The 18,473-nt window shown below is 44.8% G+C and overlaps 1 protein-coding gene across 9 annotated transcripts in view; it reads right to left on the reverse strand.

Moving 5' to 3' along the window:
• Ppp1r9a (protein phosphatase 1 regulatory subunit 9A) overlaps nt 1-18,473 on the reverse strand; it is a 298,534-nt gene that overhangs the window by 18,796 nt on the left and 261,265 nt on the right. For 6 of the 9 annotated variants that reach the window (XM_057760828.1, XM_057761108.1, XM_057761025.1 and 3 more), the window contains 4 exons: nt 16,224-16,381; nt 15,468-15,711; nt 3,265-3,352; nt 3,094-3,171 (listed from right to left, as the gene is read on the reverse strand). In XM_057760828.1, coding sequence (XP_057616811.1) covers nt 3,094-3,171; nt 3,265-3,352; nt 15,468-15,711; nt 16,224-16,381 — 568 coding nt within the window. The remainder of the gene's footprint in view (nt 1-3,093; nt 3,172-3,264; nt 3,353-15,467; nt 15,712-16,223; nt 16,382-18,473) is intronic. The other 3 variants (XM_057761229.1, XM_057761209.1, XM_057761163.1) reach the window with 1 other exon arrangement.

The following is an 18,473-nucleotide window of genomic DNA, read 5'->3' on the forward strand; positions in this document are numbered from 1 at the left end:
CTCAGGTGTGTACCTCTAAGGGTTAACAAGCTCTGCTAACCTGGTGCTGCTTCCGCTTGCTCTCTCTCCGGTGCTTGTGCAAATCAGAATGTCTACTGTACACACTAAATCCTATTTCTTCCCTGGATTATTTATTATGGTCATCATGCTCATCTATTCTCTCCGGGTCTCCTGCTGCTCATGTATCTGACTTATTATGTCCTCAGAAGAAACACAGCAGAGTAAACTCTGTGGGTAAGAAAAGTGACAACCAAGACTAAGTTACTGAAAGTCTTACTCTTTCAAGTCTAACAGCACGGGTTAATGGGAATCGACAAGGAGCCTACGAGATGAGATTATTAGCTCTCTGAGGCTCTTCTGCTGCCTTTCCTGAGAAAGCTGCATGGGGTAGAGCCCATTCCCCTCTCTTCGCCGCGATTGCCCTGGATGCTCTCTGCAGCCGCTGATGTTTTGAACCCCACCTGCGGGGCCCTATGGGACCAACTGCACGAAACTCCCACAGGGTGGAAATGCTGTTCTTCTGAGGATGTGTTGTTTAAGGCCCTGGGTCCATTATCAACCCATACAGAAACAGAAGCTGAACTGATTAGTGTTACCAATTACTTTGGTAGCTCAAAACTTGTTTTTGTGAAATGGAAAAGTTCTCTGTTATCTTGTTTTTCGATCTCAATTATATAAGCTCATTTTTTTATCCTACCAAAATTCTACTAATAATTACTAATAATTATAAAATTACAATTCTAGTTGAAAACTATTTTGTGTTGTCGGCATATGTAGAGTTATTTGTGTCCAGTGAAGCAGTGGGAATCGAGAATTTATGTTTTACAAAGACAGAGCAGGAGTGATAGCTGACGGGTAGCCCAGGTGTGGGAGAAAAATGGCCTCAGCAGTGGTACCCCGGGTACTGGTGACGCCACTCCCAACCACTGTGATTGTTCCTATTGTGCAGTCAGCATCTACCAACACCATCAAGGCAAGCTTGATTTCCACTAGAAAAGCAGTCACTCTCCCTTCTGTGGGATTCTGTGCTTAAGCTTCTCTTGGGTTAAGCCGTGAAGTCAAGAGGACAAGACCACTCTACGCTGAAAGATCAAAGGAGGGGAGTGTCTCTTCCAGGTGGAATTTCCCTCCATTGCGGCTTTGCTCAACTTCTGCTCTCCAGGACCACGAGGCGTGCACCCACCCACTGTGACAGTGGAACTGATCTATTGGGAGCTCTTCAAGGCCAGCTGGACTGGGACTGAATAAGCATGGGTTGAAACTGGACTCTCTGAACATGGCGGACAATGAAGGCTGATGAGAAGCCAAGGACAATGGCACTAGGTTTCGATCCTAATACATGAACTGGCTTTGTGGGAGCTTAGCCTGTTTTGATGCTCACCTTCCTGGGCCTGGATGGAAGTGGGAGGACCTTGGTCTTCCTGTAGGGCAGGGAATTTGGACTGCTCTTCAGTATCGAGAGGGAGGGGGAATGGACTGGGGGGAGGAGAAGAGGAGTGGGGATGGGGGAGGGGAGTGGGGGGAGGGGGCAATGTGTGGGAGGAGGAGAGGGAAATGGGAAACGGGGAGCAGTTGGAAATTTTAATTAAAAAAAAAAAAAAAACAAACAACAAAAAAAAAACTTCTGCTCTCCTGACTTCATTATTTTCTTCCTGAATATGGTCAATAGTGCTTGGTTTTAATGTTCAAAACAGGCATTTTTATACTTCTTTAAAAATACACAGACAAATTGCTTGAGTTGCTTGTAGCCTCACAGGTACTTAATTTTATTGAGAGTCCTTCAAAATATGGAGGACATAAGTAAAAACCAGACTAGCAAAAACTAATTAAATTTGAAATTCTCTCTCTTCACTCCCAAGACAATGAAGCAAGTGTGCAAGCTAAGAAGTAGGCAAGTGACCCCCCCCCCCAAGTGATTTATAGTCTCTCAGGGTTCATGTTTCTTTCCTAATCTATGACACCAAGAGAAACACTGAGCTGACACCAGCGTAGAGAAATCCAGTCACTACCAGACTACCAGATGTGCTGGCGGATAGTGCTGGCGTGCTATGCTGAAAAGACACCCAGAGTGGCGGCCCGAGCCCCATCTTGGCTCTCACTGACTTCTGCATGACCTCAGGAAAACGGAGCAAATCTGATGAAGGTAGAATTCTTCATAAAGAAAGGATGGTACTACTATCTGTCTGCCCAATCTTAGTAAGGGGGTAAAATGAGGTCGGGAAAGATAAAGCCACAACACCAGCAATTTGTCATTATTAATATTTTTAAATACTGCCTACGTACCAAGTATAAAGAAAACATTTACGATGTTTCATACACACTCTTATTTAATGTTCACACTACTCCTGTAGGAACCATTATCACACTCATTTCACATGAGAAAACAGAGGCAGAGATGGCTGAGAAACCTATCCAGGCTGTAAAAGCAAGTACTAGAAAACTAAAGTTTAATCCAGGAAACACAGGCTTCAGAGCTTTATGATTTGCTGCCCCCTACATAAATCTATCTTAAATTATATAACCTCAAAATAGAACAGGGAAAACTTGCCAACATGCTGTTCAAAACTTAGTTCTCTATAAAACAGAAATGTTTACTGAAAGGTAAGTGTAGTCAGCAGTTCTTGCAAGTCCACTGCAAGAGACTGGGGGTCATTCTTACATGCATGTAGAATGTCAGCATGGTGTCAAATGCCAAATTAACCTATTACATGAGGATGTGGGAAGAGGAAACACATTAATAGTGTGACTAACCAGGCCAACACAACAAAACAAAAGCCAACAACCAACCAAACCCAGTATAACAATAAAGAAACCTGAAATATGTCTAAACTATCACACAGATGCATTTAGATAATTATTTAATGGAATTGTTCATATGACTGTAATTCGGCAGTTAGTGACCAATAGATTTATCCAAAACCACAACTAAAGACAGCCATAAAATAATGGCTCAATTATTTATTTATTTATTTTGGTTACAACTCTGGGTTCATCACATGTGTTTAGAAACACTGGCCACTGATCTTAGTTAACAGTAAGAGGGATGGAATTAGCTAAAGAAAGAAATGGACATTCTTAATCGCCCACCCATACCTGCTACCTGCAGAAAACCTACTGGCTTCTTTTTCTTTCCATTTCTTCCCCTTGTTGGGGTTCCATCGCAAAGGTGTCCTACAATAACAGGATACAGTCATGAAGAGAAAGGTAACATCCCCTTTTAATCTTGCCTCATGGAGAACCACTTTCCCAGAAGGAGAAGCTTACCCCAGATCCACAAACTTCTGCTTAATTTTTCCTCCTTGTCCCATGAATGAACTGGATGTTCTTAGTGATTTAGGACAATTGGCACCGTCTAGGACATAGACACATAGGAAAAAGATATGTTAGCATTATATTTTAAGCCATGAATCAAAAGTCAGTGTATCTCTGAAGCTAAGGGTTTTGCCTGAATTATTCAATGTATAAGAACATGGTGTCTGTCCTGTCTAGAGGACACAGAAACTCAGCCATGATGGCCCAGAGTCAGCAGAGCAGCAAAGTCCTACTGGAGAGACAGGGAAGAGGGAAGTGAGCAGAATAAACACTTTCATTTCCGAGCAGGTGTGCTGGTGTCTGCCTGCCTCTGGCTCCACCTCCAGGCACCCAAGGCCTATTTCTTTCTTCCACAGCTTTCTTGGTTTGGGGTTCTCCTGCATTCTGAAGAAGCCCATCTGAATCTCAAATCCCAGTAGAAAATATCACCTCTTAAAGTTTGGGAGTTGAAGATAGCAACTAAATAAAACTTTCCCTTTGGTGGGTGGAAAAATGGCTCAATAGTCAGCACTGACTGACCTGGGTTCAATATCCAGACCCAGGGGACTAAACACCCATGGCAAAACACCAATGCACATTTTTTTTTCCCTTAAATTACCTCCTGAGATCTTCCATACTAGTGGCCCAGGGCCAGTTCTGGGACAGGGTAAGGCAGAACATGGGGAAACCTTTTTAAGCAGAAGCCAAATAGATCTTTGAAAGGTTCTTTTTAAGAGCTAGTTGGAACACAACTGTTTGGCCTACCATGAGACAGAAAATACCCAAATCTTCCAAGGACTTGTAGCTGACCGAGTTGCTACTCCATGAATGATGCTGGCACTATTCTGCAGTGTAGCAACCATGAGGAATAGGACACTAGACATCAGAAGGTGTGAATGCAGCGTCAGGTTCTACCAGTGGTATGTACTCCACCTTTGATAAGGCAGATGAAACTGCAGCAGAAAGTGATGGGTGCCACATTCCAGCATCTTCAATCACCACGGATGATTGACAGATAGTGTTTTAATGTGTTTGTTTGTGTAAAACTTCCTTGTTAATTGCTAGGGTCTGCTTCTAGCTTTTTTTTTTTTTTTTTTTTTTTTTTTTTTTTTTAAAAGTCTAGAGATTCTTGCATGGAATGTATAGAAAATGGGCATCCCAAGACAGTGTTCAATTAACCTTAACGGTTAATTTTGTTTATGATTTTTGTTTACCTCAGGACAAATTTCTAAACAGATACCAGTACACCTACCCGTTCTTTAGGGAGGCTCCAAAGCTCCTACACTAGCACAGTGCATGGACAGAGACTCCAAGCATTTCTAGCTATGAGCTTTGTGTATTGTCAGTTAATGGTTCTCAGCAGATTACAATAATTCTTTAAAATGTACATGATGAAATATAAGAGTCAGATATATGCCTGTGTCAAAAATTCACTTCTTGCTTCAAATGTTTATTATGAATATTTGCATCATTATTCTTTCACTAACAGAATTAAATAGCCATAGATGTGACTCAAATCCATTTTTTAAAAATGGATACCTTGTAAGGTGATTTTGCTAATGGATACCTAAAAAAAAAAAAATTACGTTTCAATTTTCTAAATAGAAGCCAAAGAAACAAATGAGATGAATTCTTCCGTTTTAATCCTAAAGAACTCTTAAGGGCCAGGACAGTACAAGTTAAAAGAGCCTCTTTAATTATTTTCTGAATTAGTGGCAGCTAGAAGATGCTTTAATGAGTGGTGAGATGAACGCCGAGACAATGTCATTGAGACTCTCTGTAACCTGTTACTGTTGCAGTCATTTGGACATCTTAGCACTAAAAGCCTGGCTCTGCCTATCACAGGGCTTGCTGCTAGGCAACCTCACATCATTATCTCACACACTCGCCAAAGCACATTTCAAGCAACACTGAAATGAAGAGGCGAGATTAAAGAATAGTTCCCCTTGCCATTTAAATCATTTAAATTAATTTTTAACGTATCGTAGAACTTTAGGTCTGCATAAAACCTAACATGGGATTGGTATGTGCTGAAGAAAGGCACATATTGTGTTTCTGCATATTTATTTATTTGGTGTTAGGAAAGATGTCCATTAGGTTTTAGAAACTGCTCCTATATGTCTTTTGTGACCCATCAGAAGCTCAGGCACCCACACCAAGCACTTTGACTTTAAGCTTCAGCAACTTGGCTCTTGCTTCCCAAACAAACACATGCTATCCTGGTCTCTAAATCCCAAAGTCCCTCCCAGATGACATCAATCTGCTCAATCAGACACGTGACTCTCCCTTCTTTTATGATGGGATTTTTCTTTTTCTTTTTTTTTATTTTTTATTTATTTATTTATTTATTTATTTATTTATTTATTTATTTAGGTTTTTCGAGACAGGGTTTCTCTGTGGTTTTGGAGCCTGTCCTGGAACTATTTATTTATTTATTACGTATACAATATTTTGTGTGTATGCCTGCAGGCCAGAAGAGGGCACCAGACCCCATTACAGATGGTTGTGAGCCACCATGTGGTTGCTGGGAATTGAACTCAGGACCTTTGGAAAAGCAGGCAAGGCTCTTAACCTCTGAGCCATCTCTCCAGCCCCTATGATGGGATTTTTCAGATCCACTTCCTGACCTAGTTTCTTTCCTGGATTCTGGACTTCCTCTACTTAAAAAGAAATTAATCACATTTTCCATACAGTGTTTCTGATTTCTTATTTTCCGTTAGTGATAAAGTATGTGTTCTGAAGTCCCAAGTCTGTGATGAGCTTTGGCTCACTTTCTTCTCACTACGATCTAACCACATAGGTTTCATGGCTCTTGTGTGAGTCTGCCCTGCACTGCCACGCTCCCTCTTCCCAAGCATTCTCCTGAAAGTTCCCACATCCAGTTCCCGCACGCTCACCATCCTTTTCTATTTATTCTCTTCTGAGAATAGTCTGTGGCTCCCTAGCACAAGGGTGAGGTATCTAAGATTCTTAAATTATAGAGCCATAGAAAATAGCACCTATTGGCTTTTACACTCAGTCTGGCTCTCCTGGAGAAGCAACACGTTCAGTCACTGAGCTAGCCCACTGTTCTGGACTCCAGGACGTGTCTGCTCACAGGGACACTCTATCTTCCCTGCCGTCTTCTGTACAGCCCAGGTTGTGCCTGCAGGTGCACCTTCTGTGGTGACCAAGCAGAGCATCTTCTCCACTCTCCGCAGTAACACGGCATTTATGCACACACGCAGAGGCCTACTGCAGTATGTGAAGGAGAAGTCAACTGTGGGAAGACGTTGCCAAGCTGGAAAGTTCCTGAAAGTGCTCTATGTCAGGCAGTGTGCCAACCGTCAAAACAGAAACTTAGAATACTGACTCCTAGAAGTTGAATAGAAAATTGATAGAGTCTGAATTTGCTCACTAACCTTGACTGGACAAAGCCTCACTGCTATGTAAGCCAGAGACAAAGCCTCAGTATAAAGCTGCTCCTACAGAGGAGAAAGGAAGCATTTTCATGCCTTCATGGCCACAGAATCCTGTTCTACAACCCAGAGAGAGATACTGCCCTGGCTTCTGCTAACCTAACTGCCACTCAGTTACAGGTAAACCACTGAGGAGGTGGTTATGGGATGCCTCTGTCTCCATTCATACTGATGAGGGAAAACGATGGCATGCAAACGGAGACACCAACACATTTAGAGAACTTCTAATTCTTGTAGGGTGGCCAGAGGCTATCGTTAGGGTTTCAGTAAAACACAGTGATAGATTAGCCATCTTTATAACTAACTCGATAGATGGAAAGTGACGAAGTAAGACTTCTTAAAAAGCCAGGCAGATGGCAACCAGTGACATAGCCATATCCAGAGCTCACAACACAGTGCAGAGCAGGATGTAGGCCAGCCATCAGGAAGATTCCCCCATCTCCATGGGCAAAAGAGTAAAGAGTTTATGTTAAGAAGAGGTTCAGTTTCTCATTCAATCACCCTGCTCTGCCAAGATAGCTTGAAGGGATGCATACGTGGCAGAGAAAGTATGGCCACATTCTAGGAACACTTCCCTTCCAAACAGGCGGCTGTTGGGTTTGGCTGGCGAACCCCATCCAAATGACTGTATTACTTGTCTGGAGAGGCAAACTTAGTAATTTGTCTAGCGATGTTCAAGCATTGCTTATTTGTCACGCTCTTTCTTGAAGAACCAAGAAGAACAAGGATAGTAAGCTAAGAGAGAAAATGTTGGTTCACACTAACCACCAAGTCAGTCATTGTACATAAATGAGTGAACTCAGAAGCAACTGTGAAAATCACTGTGGAAAGGGGTAACTGGCCCAAGGCCAAATTAAGGAGGTAAGATTTATGTTGGGTACAGTGTTAGCCAAGAATATAAACATGAGGTCAAATTTGTACCTGGGAGAATCACAAAGCCCCTTTGAATAAGCTCCCTCACTGAAAAGTCAGTGAGTGCTAAGAGTCACATACTGAGGGTGCCAGAGATTAGCCACACCAGAATTTTCACATCCAGTTTACAGAAAAGAATCTGTGTCTCATACAGTGAGGAATGCAAGGCATTACAGAGCCTTATTCTCTGGAGTTCTGATTCAGTGAAGGAGGATTCCATTTTGTTAACATTTGTTGGACGCACTGCAACAATATGATCAAAAGGGAGCAATGGTATTTCCCTACTGTTTGAATGGTGCTTAGGTCTGTTTGTCGAAAGCTGGGTGGGAGAACCCTGAGGAATGTGAGAAGCTTTAGAGAAAGGGGCAGGCCATCCGCACATGAATGGCACATCCTGTATACACAGCCAGTTAATGTGATTCTAATTTTATGCTCACTGAGTAACTTTGTGATTTATGAATCCACCACCAAGGAGAAAATGGAATGAATGAAGGCTAGTGGTTATTATGTCAGCTGATCCCTCCAAAATAAGCTAGAAAATTACTGTTTTGGTACAGCATGTTTTTAAAGATCTTAGCAGCATGAACCAGCACCCTGTGCTTGATTAGATGTGTGTATATTGCTGGAATTGGGGACATAGAGAACTGACGACCAGTACCCTAGTTCTTCAGAGCATTGTTCCTGCCGTAGATTCGTGCCTCTCTCTCTCGCCTTGACTTCTCTGGACAAGACACTGTTAGCTGAAAGTGGAAGAGGAAATGAACCCCTTTCCCCTCATGTTGCTTTTGGTCATGGTATTAGTATTATAGCACTAGAAACCATAATCGAGACAGTAGGTTACAACAGTCATACTTGTCCATTTTCAAGGCTGGCATTTGAAAAATGTTCAATGAACTGCTCTGTTCAGTTACCCAGAAGTATGGCCAGCCCAGGAGAAATGAAGAAGGGAAAATTCAAGATCTTGGTCTCGGGAGAAGAAAGGACCTGTGTCTTGCTTTTTAGTCCTGGTTACTTCCAAAGCAGACACAGATGCAAACAAGGCAGCTCTGCTCTGTGGAAACAGAAAGGCTCTCAGACCGCTCCCCATTGCTGCTTAGGAGCCCACGGGGCATCCTTCCCATCTCTAAATTACTCCTCTGCCAATTTCAAAACAGCATCAATCAGAAGAAAAGGGCAGCATGAATTCAAATAAAACTGAGCTTTTAAAAGTCCCCGTGAGTTTTCCCAGGTCAGAGATCCACTGTCTGATCATGTCTTTGGGTAGCAAGTTGTGGGGCGAGGATGCATTCAGCAGTAGGAAACTCGGCTAGCATCTGCAAAGCTCTGAGTTCAATCTCCAGCACTTCAAATAACCAAACAAAACAAGCTGAACAACAACATCGACTCACACAATGGGACTCCAAAGAAAGAGTTTCTGCTTTGGCCTTCACCCAACAACAGTCCGCACGCTTAGGAGATGGTGGAGTGCTAACTGCAAGCCTATCTCTATAAAGGCACTATCATAACCATGCTTTAATTAATGAAAGTTCTTTTCAACGTAAGCCAACTTCACAGTCAAGCTGTTCACCAGCATGACTACCATGTTTGATTGTGTGGTGGGCCTGACAGAATTCTCTTGCCTCCACTAGAGTCCTATGCTCAATACTCAATGTTTGCCTCCCAGGCTGCTTCTGAAGAGCTGTGTGCAGGACTGTCTTTGGAAGATAACTGACAGGCCCCAGCAAGGAAACTCAGGAGAACGCCAATGCTGACTCCAAGTCACAAAGCACCATGGGTCAGCTGGTTTCTGTGTTCACAAGCGTCTGTAGGAAGCTTGTATTTTATGATTTGGCAGACAACAATGCATGAGAACCTTTGAAGGCACAGTGTTATGCAGCACCTTCAAGTGAGCGAGTCTGCTGCCTTCCACAGCTGGTGCAATCTGGCAGATTGTTCCCAGCTAGTCTGAGATCTGGCAACTTTGGCAGTTAATTTAAAGGGTCACCTCTCTGATTACTAGTGAAGTTGTTCTCCTTTTCATAACTTATAAACCAATGTTAATCTTTTTTTTTCATGGAACTGAGAGTCACTTTTTACTTCTTTTTTTTTTTTTTTTTTTTTTTTGGTTTTTCGAGACACGGTTTCTCTGTGGTTTTGGAGCCTGTCCTGGAACTAGCTCTTGTAGACCAGGCTGGCCTCGAACTCACAGAGATCCACCTGCCTCTGCCTCCCAAGTGCTGGGATTAAAGGTGTGCGCCACCACCGCCCAGCCACTTTTTACTTCTTAAAAAGAATCAGTTCTTCGGGGTTATCTGAACATTAAAAGACCACCCATTAACTTTGTATTTTGGGGGTTTTTTTGACAGCTAAAATCCAGAATACTTATGGCACGGGCAGAGAATTTCAGTAAAAGTGAACAGAAGAGCCTGTGTCTGCCCTGCCCCTGCTGCAGTGTGTAGAACCGAGGTCCTTGCTGCCCCTGCCCCTGCTGCAGTGTGTAGAACCGAGGTCCCTGCTGCCCCTGCCCCTGCTGCAGTGTGTAGAACCGAGGTCCTTGCTGCCCCTGCCTCTGCTGCAGTGTGTAGAACCGAGGTCCCTGCTGCCCCTGCCCCTGCTGCAGTGTGTAGAACCGACGTCCCTGCTGCCCCTGCCCCTGCTGCAGTGTGTAGAACCGAGGTCCCTGCTGCCCCTGCCCCTGCTGCAGTGTGTAGAACCGAGGTCCTTGCTGCCCCTGCCTCTGCTGCAGTGTGTAGAACCGAGGTCCCTGCTGCCCCTGCCCCTGCTGCAGTGTGTAGAACCGAGGTCCCTGCTGCCCCTGCCCCTGCTGCAGTGTGTAGAACCGAGGTCCTTGCTGCCCCTGCCCCTGCTGCAGTGTGTAGAACCGAGGTCCCTGCTGCCCCTGCCCCTGCTGCAGTGTGTAGAACCGAGGTCCCTGCTGCCCCTGCCCCTGCTGCAGTGTGTAGAAACGAGGTCCTTGCTGCCCCTGCCCCTGCTGCAGTGTGTAGAACCGAGGTCCCTGCTGCCCCTGCCCCTGCTGCAGTGTGTAGAACCGAGGTCCTTGCTGCCCCTGCCCCTGCTGCAGTGTGTAGAACCGAGGTCCCTGCTGCCCCTGCCTCTGCTGCAGTGTGTAGAACCGAGGTCCCTGCTGCCCCTGCCCCTGCTGCAGTGTGTAGAACCGAGGTCCCTGCTGCCCCTGCCCCTGCTGCAGTGTGTAGAACCGAGGTCCCTGCTGCCCCTGCCCCTGCTGCAGTGTGTAGAACCGACGTCCCTGCTGCCCCTGCCCCTGCTGCAGTGTGTAGAACCGAGGTCCCTGCTGCCCCTGCCCCTGCTGCAGTGTGTAGAACCGAGGTCCTTGCTGCCCCTGCCCCTGCTGCAGTGTGTAGAACCGAGGTCCCTGCTGCCCCTGCCCCTGCTGCAGTGTGTAGAACCGAGGTCCTTGCTGCCCCTGCCCCTGCTGCAGTGTGTAGAACCGAGGTCCCTGCTGCCCCTGCCCCTGCTGCAGTGTGTAGAACCGACGTCCCTGCTGCCCCTGCCCCTGCTGCAGTGTGTAGAACCGAGGTCCCTGCTGCCCCTGCCCCTGCTGCAGTGTGTAGAACCGAGGTCCTTGCTGCCCCTGCCCCTGCTGCAGTGTGTAGAACCGAGGTCCCTGCTGCCCCTGCCCCTGCTGCAGTGTGTAGAACCGAGGTCCCTGCTGCCCCTGCCCCTGCTGCAGTGTGTAGAACCGAGGTCCTTGCTGCCCCTGCCCCTGCTGCAGTGTGTAGAACCGAGGTCCCTGCTGCCCCTGCCCCTGCTGCAGTGTGTAGAACCGACGTCCCTGCTGCCCCTGCCCCTGCTGCAGTGTGTAGAACCGAGGTCCCTGCTGCCCCTGCCCCTGCTGCAGTGTGTAGAACCGAGGTCCCTGCTGCCCCTGCCCCTGCTGCAGTGTGTAGAACCGAGGTCCCTGCTGCCCCTGCCCCTGCTGCAGTGTGTAGAACCGAGGTCCTTGCTGCCCCTGCCCCTGCTGCAGTGTGTAGAACCGAGGTCCCTGCTGCCCCTGCCCCTGCTGCAGTGTGTAGAACCGACGTCCCTGCTGCCCCTGCCCCTGCTGCAGTGTGTAGAACCGAGGTCCCTGCTGCCCCTGCCCCTGCTGCAGTGTGTAGAACCGAGGTCCCTGCTGCCCCTGCCCCTGCTGCAGTGTGTAGAACCGACGTCCCTGCTGCCCCTGCCCCTGCTGCAGTGTGTAGAACCGAGGTCCTTGCTGCCCCTGCCCCTGCTGCAGTGTGTAGAACCGAGGTCCCTGCTGCCCCTGCCTCTGTTGCAGTGTGTAGAACCGAGGTCCCTGCTGCCCCTGCCCCTGCTGCAGTGTGTAGAACCGAGGTCCCTGCTGCCCCTGCCCCTGCTGCAGTGTGTAGAACCGAGGTCCCTGCTGCCCCTGCCCCTGCTGCAGTGTGTAGAACCGAGGTCCCTGCTGCCCCTGCCTCTGCTGCAGTGTGTAGAACCGAGGTCCTTGCTGCCCCTGCCTCTGCTGCAGTGTGTAGAACCGAGGTCCCTGCTGCCCCTGCCCCTGCTGCAGTGTGTAGAACCGACGTCCCTGCTGCCCCTGCCCCTGCTGCAGTGTGTAGAACCGAGGTCCCTGCTGCCCCTGCCCCTGCTGCAGTGTGTAGAACCGAGGTCCTTGCTGCCCCTGCCCCTGCTGCAGTGTGTAGAACCGAGGTCCCTGTTGCCCCTGCCCCTGCTGCAGTGTGTAGAACCGAGGTCCTTGCTGCCCCTGCCCCTGCTGCAGTGTGTAGAACCGAGGTCCCTGCTGCCCCTGCCCCTGCTGCAGTGTGTAGAACCGAGGTCCCTGCTGCCCCTGCCCCTGCTGCAGTGTGTAGAACCGAGGTCCTTGCTGCCCCTGCCCCTGCTGCAGTGTGTAGAACCGAGGTCCCTGCTGCCCCTGCCCCTGCTGCAGTGTGTAGAACCGAGGTCCCTGCTGCCCCTGCCCCTGCTGCAGTGTGTAGAACCGAGGTCCCTCACACTCTTCCTACTGCCCCCTCCTGACCCCTCCTTCTAGGGAGCAGACTTTGTCCTTCCCATTTGTAAGGAGAAATTTTGTCTACACTTCTAAATAATCTACCAGCTTTACTCTTTACAAATATAATTGGATAGCTCTTGTAATCTGTTTGGTCCTGTTGATGTCTTCTCCTGGAGATCTGCAGTTATAAATATAACTTTAGTTATAGTTTAGTTTACTGATTTCCTGCTGTATGGGTTCATTACATAAATTCACACCAATCATTTATCCATTTTACCAGCTTTCTTATCACACACCAGGGCTGCCATGATTATGTGTCTGCATTATGAGAGTATGTGTATATGTCTGTGTGCATGTTATGAGAGTGTGTGTGTGCCTGTGTGTTATGAGACTATGACTGGATGTCTGTGTGTATACTTATGTGAGTGTGTATGCTTATCTGTGTGTGTTTATGTGAGTGTGTATGCATGTCTGTGTGTATACTTATGTGAGTGTGTATGCTTATCTGTGTGTGTCTATGTGAGTGTGTATGCATGTCTGTGTGTATACTTATGTGAGTGTGTATGCTTATCTGTGTGTGTTTATGTGAGTGTGTATGCATGTCTGTGTGTATACTTATGTGAGTGTGTATGCTTATCTGTGTGCGTTTATGTGAGTGTGTATGCATGTCTGTGTGTATACTTATGTGAGTGTGTATGCTTATCTGTGTGTGTTTATGTGAGTGTGTATGCATGTCTGTGTGTATACTTATGTGAGTGTGTATGCTTATCTGTGTGTGTTTATGTGAGTGTGTATGCATGTCTGTGTGTATACTTATGTGAGTGTGTATGCTTATCTGTGTGTGTTTATGTGAGTGTGTATGCATGTCTGTATACTTATGTGAGTGTGTATGCTTATCTGTGTGTGTCTATGTGAGTGTGTATGCATGTCTGTATACTTATGTGAGTGTGTATGCTTATCTGTGTGTGTTTATGTGAGTGTGTATGCATGTCTGTGTGTATACTTATGTGAGTGTGTATGCTTATCTGTGTGTGTTTATGTGAGTGTGTATGCATGTCTGTGTGTATACTTATGTGAGTGTGTATGCTTATCTGTGTGCGTTTATGTGAGTGTGTATGCATGTCTGTGTGTATACTTATGTGAGTGTGTATGCTTATCTGTGTGCGTTTATGTGAGTGTGTATGCATGTCTGTGTGTATACTTATGTGAGTGTCTATGCTTATCTGTGTGTGTTTATGTGAGTGTGTATGCATGTCTGTGTGTATACTTATGTGAATGTGTATGCTTATCTGTGTGTGTTTATGTGAGTGTGTATGCATGTCTGTGTGTGTTTATGTGAATGTGTATGCATGTCTGTGTGTGTTTATGTGAATGTGTATGCATGTCTGTGTGTATTTATGTGAGTGTGTATACATGTCTATGTGTGTGCTTATGTGAGTGTGTGCACATGTGGAGTCTAGAAACCAATATTAGAAATCTTTCTTTGGTTCCTTTCCACCTTCTTTTTTGCGACAGTATGGGTCGCCAACTTGGCTAGATGGGCTGCCAGTGAATTCCACAGATCTGCTTGTCTATCCCCCAACTCTGTGATTATAGATGTAAACCACCATGCCCAGCTTTTTCCTTGATACCGGGGATCCAAACCTGAGTCCACATGCTTTGGTTCTAAGTATTTTATCAATTGAGCAATCTTTCCAGTCTCTGCTATGAATACCTTTACATATAATTCTTAATAGACAGATACAGGATATATATATATATATATATATATATATATATATACCTATTGTTATTTAAATATATTCATAAATAGGTGCCAATAAAATATACTTTGTAAAATAAAGTTTCATAGTCATGTGATTTGTTAGAGCGTATTTTTGTAAAAATGTAAGCATATAAACCAAAACATATATAAAAATAATTTCTGTTCTGTATATATGTATACATTATATTACTTAAACAAAAATAACATAACTAATTCTACATTGTTACTTTAAAGGAATACATCATATGTAAAGGGGGTGCAAACTTCATGTTTTATATTTCTCTGCACTGTTTAACTTAAACACAGATTTACTGTTTCTATATACCCAAATAAATTATTAAAAAGACAAGTATAGGGGTCGGAAAGGTGGCTCAGTGGTTAAGAGTACTGGCTGCTCTTCTACAGGACCCGGGTTCAATTCCTAGCAACCACATGATGGATCATAACCACCCACAACTCCAGTTCCAGGTATCTGATAATTCTCCTCTGACCTTTGAGGGCAATGCATGCACACGGTACACAGACAGACCTGCAGGTGAAACACCCATGCACATAAAACAAAAATTTAAAAGTCAAGTCTACTAACTCTGTACCTGCTCCGCATCTCCCTCCCATTGCTCTTCTACCACACACATGGCAATGCTAATCCCTGCAACGATTACTACAGTGATAGCATCACCATCATTACTGTGAAAACGTATTTAAATAAAAATCAATCAACTGGTAGCGGCTGGCATCATCTAATCTTCACATTTTCCCTACATGGCTGTTAGTGTTCATGAAAACTCTAGGCTCTAGTGTACGCAACCTTTAGACAGTTTCCAGAACATTCCCTTAATAGTCAACATGGAGAAAGCTAAAGGGATAAAAATACCAAACTGCCAGGCAAAACTAAAAACAAACATAACCAAATACATGGAAGTGGGAATTCTCTCCTTCCCTAAGATAGAAGGAGAGCAGTGTTTAAGAATCTACACCTATGAGAAAAATCTAGTTTTATACTGTACAATTGAGGTATTAGTGATGTCAGATGAAAGCCAAGTGGAAAAGCTAAACAAAATCCAAATACCTTTTTCTTGTAAGGTTTTCTTGGTTGCTTGGTGGTGGCAGGAAGCGTCTTCTGTATCATGATCAGATTTTGAAGGTGATGAGGGCGAAGTGTCTCCCGAGACGGAGGACAAAGTGTCCCTTTCTGGAAGCCGTAATCCTTCTTGAGACTCAGTCACGTGGTGCGATGAGAAGGCCCCATGGCTAGCCACAGGGGTGAGGAGTGCGACACCAGAATCTGATTCTGGAGAAGAAACTCTCCAACCCTTGGGCAGAAGCGATTTGGTAATGTGTGGGGTCAGAGAGACTGAAGGCTGTTGGGCTAAGAGGTCACACAGCAAGTTACGGCAGTGAGAGTCGGTGCTGTGAGACACCTACTTAGAGATGAACTGGCCGTTGCTCAGGAAAAGGAACCTTTGGATGTTGGCTTATTTCCAAGAATGCACAGCTCATGGCTACTCACCAATAAACAATGCAGCTACCACAGCCACCTAAGCATGTACAAATGAGCACTTGAATGGTCATTACTTCCCACAAGATCAAAACTAACAGCTGAATATCAAAGGTACCATCAAAAAATATGGTGATATGGATAATGCTTTTGGCTATGATACTGAATGAATAGAGAAAAGAAATAAATGACAACCATATAGCAAATTGAATATAAATTCAGGAGACAAAGACATAAACCACTATAGTTCTTTCCAAGGAGGGAGCAAACTCTATTAGTAAAATAGCTATCACGTTTACTACTCGTCTGATAACCAGGAGCCCTCACCTTCCGTTCCAGGCTGTCCTCTCCATCCGTAGAGCTGACACTGTCGTAGAGCCGTGTCCTCGTGGGCCTCTGGCGCCTGTTCTTCACAGAGAGCTGGGCCCGAGTTTTCAGTGCTTTTGAATCCAGGCGCTCTGTCTCTGGGACGGCTTCATTCAAGTCTAGGAAGAATATTGCAAAATAGTCTGGGAGAAGACGTTGGAGACGATTGGCAGAGGCCAGACACCGAAATCCAATCATTGCTTATCAATGACCAGGGGCACAGGTGACACCAAAAATCTATCACCCCGAGAACATAAGGCCTGTCCCCAACATAACTAAAAAGCAGAGGTTCACAATTACTTATGGACACACATGTTGGGGGATAAGTTATAGGAGACCCTAGAAAGTCCATGAAGACTAGCTGCCAAAATCAAGTGTGGGTAAAGGTGACCTTGACTACAAAAATGCACTAAGAGGCCATACAACTTCGTTCTTGAGAGTGTGTGAGTATCTAACTTGTTCCCGTTTGAACTCTATTGGAAAAAGAAAAACTAGGACAGAATGTATTTAATGTGAGCAAATTTAGGACAAGTAAATCTATTTCCTGGCTACATAAACAGATAAACAATTGAACTACCCAGTGTGTAACTCCTGGCACCATGAGGGGAGAAGGAAAAAGATTACATCTTCTGAAATTAGTTTCTAGGTTACATTCGAAGCTGTTGTTGGTGACTCTGTCTAATTTCTTTCTCTGAATGTTTTCCCTTCTCACCACAAACTATATTAGTTTTCCATAGAGAAATGTTTGCATCGTTAGGACTTCATGAGGAGAAGCCGGAGACATGTCTCAGTGGTGACAAGCGCTTGTTGCTCCCACACAGGTGCCTGGTTCAGTTCCTAGCACACACATGACACCTCACAATCATCTGGACCTCCAGTTTCAGGAGGTCTGATGCCCTCTGGTTACCACCCCAGACATCAGGCACACATGTGATGCACATTCAGATATTCAGGCAAAACATACCCATAATTAAAAGAATAATCTAAAAATAAAGTACAAAGACAAAGAGAGACGGAGGGAGGGAAGAGATGGAGCGAAACAAACAGACGAAACCAATAGCAGCACTGTTGGGTATGGCAAAGCGTGACTGTCATTTCTGCGCTAAGGAGGCTGAGGTACGAAAGCCACTCTGAATCCACGGTTGATATGGGTGAGTCTCTGTCAGAAAATTCAAACGCGGGACAGGATGAGAAAGAGGCAGGAGACAAGGAATAATGAAGCTCTCCTAAGAGCTGTCCTGTGATCTTCTCTAACTGGTTTTTAACAGTTTAACCTTGTTAAGTGCATGTGGGGGAAGAGAATCCACCTATTGTGTTAGTGGGTATATGAGTACTGATTAGAGAAAAAGTATTCAAGTGGAGTGACTCTTTACATAGATATACATGATCATTTACTGTAAATCAAATACTTTGACGATTAATCCCATCTCATCTTTTCAGGATGACAGTCATTAAACAAAGTCACTTTGAAAAAAATTAATTAAGTGACCCTGAATTTAAATTATTAAAATAAGCAAATAACTCAGTTACAGAAAACTGTTATACACTTGAACTGAGAAGAATTTCCTATGAGAATCAGTATTCTGAGCAATTCCTTTTCACAGCATTATCTTAAAATATCATAAAATACAAACATTAAAGCATCTCAGGTGCTTTCTCTCTTACTTATAAAGCTGAGCACTTGGCATACAGTTCTAACAAACAAAATTCAATATACGTTTGTCCAGGAGACACATCACTGAGTGACAATATTTACAGGAGGGCTGACTTTTCATATCTTATACTCGAGTGAAGAATGAACACCGGGAGAAGCCAGGCCACTCACACTCAGGTGAATACAGAGAATAACGAGATATTTTCTAACTAGTAGTCGCTTTACTTTTTACATGCCAATGGAGGAAAGAAGTCACCTTCATCACTTTAATTTCCTCCCTCCAATAAAATCTATATTTGCAGCTTCTCATTACGAAGAGTTCATTAGTTGTGATAATTGGGAGAAAGTCAACCTTACAATTTCTGTTTATGAATAAAAATGCAGCACACCATACAGATGAAAGCAATAATACAATACAAATATCACAGTTTATGCATGTCTTCCATCTTTTCTGTGTTGAAAAGCCTTGTCACACGCTCCATCTTGTAGGTTCCTTATTATAGACCCATGAGACAACAAGCAAGCAGCTGCTTCCTCTCCCGAAGCCCAGAAACTTG

This window comes from Chionomys nivalis, chromosome 1, assembly GCF_950005125.1.
Source record: "Chionomys nivalis chromosome 1, mChiNiv1.1, whole genome shotgun sequence".
Classification (NCBI taxonomy): Eukaryota; Metazoa; Chordata; class Mammalia; order Rodentia; family Cricetidae; genus Chionomys; species Chionomys nivalis.